General features: G+C 47.2%; 1 protein-coding gene across 3 annotated transcripts in view; it reads left to right on the top strand.

The window, feature by feature from the left end:
- Positions 1-1268: 1268 nt before the first annotated feature.
- The window catches only part of JPT1 (Jupiter microtubule associated homolog 1), a 25786-nt gene continuing 19333 nt past the window's right edge, over positions 1269-7721 (top strand). For all 3 annotated transcript variants that reach the window (XM_050981399.1, XM_009094424.4, XM_050981400.1), the window contains exons 1-4: positions 1269-1443; positions 4049-4191; positions 4787-4884; positions 6754-6781. In XM_050981399.1, coding sequence (XP_050837356.1) covers positions 1388-1443; positions 4049-4191; positions 4787-4884; positions 6754-6781 — 325 coding nt within the window. In that variant the 5' untranslated portion in view covers positions 1269-1387. The remainder of the gene's footprint in view (positions 1444-4048; positions 4192-4786; positions 4885-6753; positions 6782-7721) is intronic.

Below are 7721 nucleotides of genomic sequence, written 5' to 3'. Positions count from 1 at the left end.
TTGTGTACATTTAACAGTTCTTATCTTTCATGATCTGTGTTAGTATTAAGTGTTTAATTCAAATGCTGGATAACTCATGTTATGCATAGAGGGATGTAACACAATATTTGTGCTCTCCAGACCAAAAAAATACTTTCTCTAGAAAGGGTATTAAGGGCTGTTATTAATGGAACCTGGAAGGGGTAGCTGGAAAAGATGGATTTTCTTTCCCCTTTCTCCCTCCTTTATGCAAGTGCTCATTGAAATAATATTGCTGATGCATAGGTTTTGGAGTAAAAGTTGTGATCAGGGAGTCATCTGTGTCTGGAAGTTTCAGGGAGCCCCCTGTCACCAAATCAAAGGTGGATGTGACAGATGGGTCAGCAGCCAACACGTGGTGATTAAAAGTCTGTCCTGTGAGTTTTGTGCTGGGGCTGGAGGGAGATGCATGACCCAAAATGTGCAGCTTTGTGTTTTTGACAGCCAGGTGAGCAGCATTGCTGGGCCTTGTACTCCAGCTGCAATAGCAGTGCTGGAACTCAATTTTCACGCAATCCAAAATAATAAATTGCAGATTATTTTATTCCGCCGTGATTTTTGAGGTATTGGTGTTCCCTACCAGCCCCGTGGCCTTGGCAGGCCCTTGGCTGTGTCCCAGCCTTCGTCGGATCCAACAGCTAAAGCCACCACAGCCTTGTGCCAAGCCCTCCTGCACCGCCAGGGCCTTGGTGCGTTTCATCCAGGTACCTTGGAGCTGCTTCATGACACCTCTGAGGCACCTGCGGAGCTTGTACGGCAATGTGTGTGAGGGAGGCGGGCCTTGCGCGGCCAAGGGGGTGCCAGGGGTCGGTTTGGTGGCATGACGGCCGATTTGATGGTATGTCCTGGGCGGTGTCTGTGAGGACAGGAGCCATGCGGAGCTCGCGGAAGCAGCAACGGGACAGGCAGACCGCCCACACAGCCCGGGGCCCGTCACAGGGGCAGCGCCGTGGGGAGTTTTGTCTGGCCTCAGGTGCGGTTGAGCCAATCACATCTCGCCGTCGGTGAGCGACAGCTTTTCCGCCAATCACCAGTAACAGGTTCCACCGCCTACAGCAAATCACCGCAGAGCAGACGTAGTGCTTCACCAATGGGTTCTTAGCGGTGAGGCAAGGCGCCTCGGAATAGACAGAGAGGCGGGGCAAGTAGGAGAATGGCAGGGCGCTGTGCAATAAGAGCTCGCGACTGAGTTTGAACCGCCCAATGAGAAGGCCGAAGGTGGGCAAGGCTTGCGGTGTGTATAAAAGTTGCGGTGGGGCGGGCGGCGCCCGCAGTTGTCACCGGTAGCGGTAGGGGTGGTTGGACGTAGCTGCTCTGTCCCCAGGACCGTCACTGTACAGAGCCCTTCCCTTGGTCCGACCCCTCCGCCATGACCACCACGGCCACGTTCTCGGGCATGGACCCCAATGGCAGGAACAGCTCCAGGTCTGCGGGGGCCTCGAGGGCCGCTGGGACCCCGAGGGCGGTGGGGCTAGGGGTCCCGGAAAAGACATGTCCGGAGCGGTGCTGGGGCGCGGTACTGGGGCGGGGGCTCCGGCCGGGCCGGGGCTGTGGGCATGCGGTTCCTCCCGGTCTCTCCCGGGCGGGCTGGCCGGAGGCTGGTGCGGCCGCGCCCACCCCGGTGGGCTGTGAGGGCAGCCCGGGGCCGCGCCGTGCCCGGGGGAGCGAGGTGCGGGAGTTGCCGAGACCCGCCCGGGCCGCTCAATGCGGCCCCGCCGCCGCCGCCGAACAAAGAAGGGAGGCGACTCCCCGCCTCGCCGCGCAGCCACGGCGCGGGGGCGGGGGGCACCGCGCCCCTCCGCCCGCCTGTCTCCCCCCATCGCCGCGGCCCTCGCTCGGCCCCGCGAAGCCGCCGCGGGCTGGGTGGGGCCGGGCGGGGCGGGCCGGGCTCCATTGTCTGCGCTGCCCGGCCCCCCTGCCCCCCCCGCGCCGCTCTGCCCGGGGGGGCCCGTTCGGTCCGCGAGCTGCCGGCGCTCGGGGCCGGGGCCGCCCGTTGCCTGGGGCCGCGGCCTCGTTCCCGGGGACGACTCGGGGCTGGAAGGGGCGGGGGCGAAGCGGAGCCTGTCTGCAAACAAAGAAAACTTGGCAGGTTGGTCTGGAGGAGATGCACCGCGCTGGGTCGGGCACCCGCGGTCTCGGGAGTCACAGCTGGAGAGGATCGTGTCGTTTTCCACGCGATCGTGGCTTTTTTCAGTCAGGTTTTGGCCTGACAAAGCGGATGCTTCCCGTTCCCTTTTAGCGTTCCAGGGTGCCTTTTAAAGCGAAAAAAAAAAAAAAATTCTTTACAAAGCTTGTTTCCAAACCTTTTGCCAGAGCTCTTCCTGGATTGTGGGTGCATTTTCGGTGGACATCACTGGGTATCAGATGGAATTTTAACAGGATTTCATTGCCTGAGGTGTTAAACATGGCTTTCATAAAGCAGGTTGCAGCATTTTGAGGCTGTGAGAGGCTTCTAATAAAATCTATCAGACTTTACCTGAGGTTGGTAAAAGGAATTGATTATTCATTTTTAACAATTTGAGCGATGGATCCTTTTTCCCTCTTCAGTTGCCTATTCTGTTAATGTCATTAAGTCTGTCAGTGGAAACTGCTGTGCCCTTAAGAGAGTACTGGTTTCACAGCTGTGGTGAAAAGAGCTATCTAAGGTTTGGGAACAAGCCCTGCTTTGAACAGACTGTTCTTCAGATTAGTAACTGCAACCGCTATAACTACAAAAATAAACCTTCTATACGTTTCCTCGGAGAAAAAAAGATAAAGGAGTGATTCAAGACCATTACATGACAACTTGATTCAGAAAGAAGACAAAACAAGTCACAATAAAACGTACTCTCCGGTCTGCTGGGATCCTCCCATTAGCATCTGAGCATTAGTAATTCTTAGAAAAAGAATTTTGTTAGGGAAAGTATTTTTCTGTTTATGTAACAGTAAATATCCACGTCACACACCTTTAGGAATCTCCCTTGCCATTGGGGTGTTTGAGCTCTGTAGGCTGGAGAACTGTTTTTGTGTTGCAGCTGGAATGTAACAGGCACAAATTTTCCCAGGATGTGAGTTGTACTATTGGACATGCTCTTTGTGTTAAATTCCCAGGTTTGGAGCATTAACAAGCTGGGTACTGTTTCATGTTCTAATGTTGATTTATTAAATTATTTGTTAAGAAGAAGAAGAAGAAGAAGTGTGCACCATCCTTAGTTTGTCTTGGTGTTCATTTTGGAGCACTGGAGGTCTTGAAAGCCCAAGAAGCCGCAGGTTCTGTTGGTGTATTCACATCTCTCTGGGAGTTTTGAAAGTTCTCACACACAATTTTGTTCTCCTGGCTTTTTTCTGGCTTCTCCAGCTAACAAAAGATCTCCTGCTTATGAAAATAAGATCAGGAGGAGTTTATGTTTCAAGATTTATTTTGCTGCAGCTGTTCATTTTGTTTGGGTTCTGCAGGTTGGAAAGCAGACTGCAATCAAGCTCTTGAAGTACTGAGAAGGCTTCTTTTGTGTCTAAGAGCAGATTGTTAGATTTAGGTTATGTATCTGGAGCTTTGTACATGTGTCTCTCCTAATAATAGTCAGCTCCAAGCTGTTTAATTTCAACTTTTACTTCCAGACCAGCAGCATGCTTCAGACTTGAGGGTTTTTCCCTGAGGAAACAAATCTAAATAAAGGCTGCAACACCCAGCCATCAATGGTGCAGCCAGTCCTTTGGTTCAAGCTTCAGTCTTTGCTGTGCAGCCAGTTTGATGATTAAAAATGAACCTTCCCAGGGTACTCTTAAAAAATCTGGAATTTGACATGCCCACGTAGTTATTTTTATTTTTTATTTGGCTCAGAGTGGGGGGAGCAGCCCTTGGCGTGATTCTGGATGGAACAAGGGCACAAGTAGAGCACGAGAGCATTTTATTTTTGTAAGTGCCACTGAAGAGCAGTGGAGATACAGTGCCAGGATGGAATTCTGGCAGGAGCTTACCTGGATGGTTGAAGTGATGTGCTGGGAGTGCAGCTGGGGCAGGCATAGGGGGTAAAGCTGTCTCTCTCCACAGAGTGCTGCGTCCTCCCGGCGGCGGCTCCAACTTCTCCCTGGGCTTTGATGAGCCCAAAGAACAGCCTGTGAGGAGGAACAAAATGGCATCCAGCATCTTTGGAACTCCTGAGGAGAACCCACCTTCCTGGGCTAAAGCAGCAGGTGAGGCTGTAGTGCTTTTTTTCCATATCTGCTGATTGGCATTGATTCATTTTGTGGCTCAGCCTGATGCTGCTGGTGGCTGCTGTGGAAACGAGAGTTCCCTTCCTGCTTGGTACTTTGGGCTTATAAATGATGTCTTCTTGCAGAGAATTGTTTATTTCTCATTAATTTCTTCCAGAAGGGTTTACTTTATGCAAGTGTTAGGCATGTTGCAAACAGAGAATTGTATTTTGGATGCAGTTTCTCACAAGTGGACTTATGTGGAGTTAGCACTGTTTGGTCTTGATTGTTCAGAGGAAGTTTAGCCTCGTGTTCTCACAGCTGGATTTAAGCTTCCCTTTCTGCAGAGTATTGCCTATGGGTGGCCCTGGGACCCCAAACTCCATCTGTTTAAATGACACTCTCAGTGCATGGGGTGCTGCTGTAAGACAATAATTTGTGAGGTATTATCTAAAGGACCAGGACTTTTTAGAATGGTAAAGCTCTAATTTCAAAGAAGAACCTCTCCCAAAGTACCCAAACCTGTAACTATTTATGATCTGCTTCCACATAAAGTTTATCTTGCAACCTGATTAGACTCAATCTCTGGTTGTAGGGGCTAAGCCAGGTGAAACCAGAGACAGCTGTGAATCCTCTGGACCACAAAGAACAAACTCAACTGAGGCAAACTGTGGAGAGTTCGTAGATCCCAAGGTCAGTACTTGACTACAAAGAGCCTGATAATGGACAATTCACACTCTCTGTGGAATTGATTTATCACGGATGTTCACACAGTTGGAAGCATTGTAGGATTTGCATCCTTTCTCTCAAATTTCTTTTTTTCAGTATGCTGAGAAGGGAAGGGCTGGATTTTTAACAAGGACCACTTTGTAGAGCTATTAACCCATCTCATTGCTGAGACAGTAATGAAGTGATGTGAAATCCAATTTCAGCTCTGTGTGTGATTGTGGGTTTAAACATCTCACAAACAACAGTTACTACAGCAGACTCTCTGTGGGTCTGACAACAAACTTGGGTTCACATCCCAGCAAATTCTTACCTCAGTAACTTCAGTGCTTTTTTTGTTTTAATACTACCATGAGGTGTGTTGTTTTCTGTATAAACTCTTTACCTAGTAGTAATATGGGGCATAATTTATAGTGTTAGTGGTGTTAAGTAAAATTTGAGAGATGTGTAATTACATTTAATGGGAAAAATAGGGTTGTTTTGAAACACACTAAATTCAGTAAAAAAGCAGTAATTTGTCTGAACTTAGATCTGTAGGAATGTAGGATAGCCTGTATTTGCATGAAAAAAGTTAAAAAAAGAAATCTTGTTTAAAACTCTCCAGCCTTAGGTTTTCTGAAAAGAACTGGGTAGATAAATAAATATCTGAAATGTTGTAGCAGAGCCCTTTTATCTTAGGTTTTATTTTGATAATTGGCATCAAGGATCACAACCCATTTTTGTTACTAGTTGTAGCTTTAAGTCACATAATTGTTCTTTTTTACAAAAAAAGTCTTGTTTCAATTTAGCGACTCTTGTTTCAAATTTAGCTAATTTATTTTCTGTGGTATATTTTCAGTTTTAAATTTAACTGTTTTATCTAATTGTTTCTAAATTGTTTTAAATACTGTGGTTAGCTTTGCAAACAGATTCTTCCCATGTGGAATACTTTACTTTTATGCAGTAATTCAGGTGCAAACAGCTGAAGATTTAAGAATATATGTTTGTGTCAGTTTTTGTGCTTTTTTTAAATCCCAATTTCTGCAGTTTCACTGTGTAATTAGCAAAGTTAAATCTATGAAAGTCCATAAATCTGATGCCATTGGAGAGCCTTGGCTGCTGCTGGGAGACTCCCTATCTTTGTGTCAGGCTGCAGCCTGCAAACAGATTCAGCATGTGAAGAATGTTGAACTGTTTATGTAGTGAAGGAAAGTTCATCAAGGAGAAAAAAGCTGATCTGTGTTTCACAAATGAAGTTAAATACCCTGGAAAGAACAAATGCTCTTGGCCTTGCCAACAGATAAATGCAAAGAGTTGCTCAGTAGAAAGCAGAGGATGCTTGTTGCTGTCAGTGGAATTTTTTTGCCCTTCCTGCTGGGCAGTGGGAATATTCTGAATCTTGTCAGTGCTGCTTGATTTGGGATGCTCTGTACAGTAAAGTGTTCCTACCCACCTCTGTCCTTCACTGTGGGAGTAACAAATGTGCCACATGTCATCGGGATTACTCCAGTATCTGTTTCAATTTCTAGTGATATGTTAGGCAAATAAAGAGCTGGTTAAATTATAAGTCAGTCTCTAAGAAATGGTACTTACAAACCCATGATTTCAGTCTGCAGAATTATGAGTGCAGAGCCCACTTGCTGCTCTGGGTTCTGTCCCTCAGAGCCTCTTGGGATCTGTGCCTCAGAGGCTGTTGCTGCTCCAAAAGGGCTTCCCTGAGTCTGTGGCTCAGAATGTGATGCCACATAGAGCAGTGTGCCCTGACACATGGTCACACCATGGAGGAGCATCCACTCCATGGAATAGGAAAATGCTTTATGAGACATCAGATGTAACATATTCCTCTCTCTTTTCTAGGGAGGAGATGTTGGTGGTGACGTTTTTGGTGAGTAACTTCCTTGGACTCCTCTAGTAAAAAAAGCCTGTTGCAGGTGGCTTTGCAGTAGAAGAGGATGTAGGATCTAGAAATGGTCATTTATTAGGGGAGAGGCAGCCTGAGGTTGTCCCTGGAACCCATAAAATCAATGAAGTGACCAGCTGCTTCACTGGAGTGTGGGCATGGAGGGAAATGATGGAGTGCTGTTGCTCATCAGGCTAAAAAGGAGAACTGTCCTGTTAGTTTATTTTGCTAACAGCTGTTGGTGTCAAGATTTGTCTAAGTACTGGAAGGTAAGGCGGAGACTCCTGCAAAGAGTTCCGTGATTGAAAGGCCACTCTGCTGTTAGAGTTGCTTATAATTAAACAGGACAGTCAACATAATTGATTTTAGTTTAGCAGTTTCCTTCTTTCCCATTGTCTTCTGATACAGCAAACTCCACATTCACAGGAAGAATCAAACCCAAACTTCTGCAAATATCTGTATTAACCAGGTCTTGACTTCCTGTTGCTTTTTAAATGCTGATTTTTGCCAAGGAAGTGGATCTGCATACTGCAAATCTCCTGTAAATAGGCATTTCCCCTTGAAGTGCTTTTTCTAGCACTGAGGCTGGAAATGCCTCCTTTGCAAGATTCACTGTAGGAATATCTGGCTTCCTGATGACAGGAATTCGTGTGTTGACTGCTGCTTTTCAAGTGCTTCTTTCAACACCTTGGAGTGGTGGGACATCCCTGAGGCCATTAGCACCTCCATGGCCTGAAAAGACACTTGCTGGGAGCAGGGAGAGCTTTTCCAGAACATTTCCACTACCTCTGAGTAGTTTTAGGCCTGTGCCTAAAATAAGTGTAGCCTCTTTAGCAGGCTGCTTCTAATCCAGGTGTACAGGCTCTAGGATTTCTTTCCCATGTCTGTCTGATCTTAATTAGCACTGCAGGCATCTAGTGTTTAT

The sequence above is a fragment of the Serinus canaria genome, chromosome 18, assembly GCF_022539315.1.
Source record: "Serinus canaria isolate serCan28SL12 chromosome 18, serCan2020, whole genome shotgun sequence".
Lineage (NCBI taxonomy): Eukaryota > Metazoa > Chordata > Aves > Passeriformes > Fringillidae > Serinus > Serinus canaria.
Note: the sequence above shows the minus strand (reverse complement) of the source record. Positions and strands in the feature narration are given on the sequence as shown.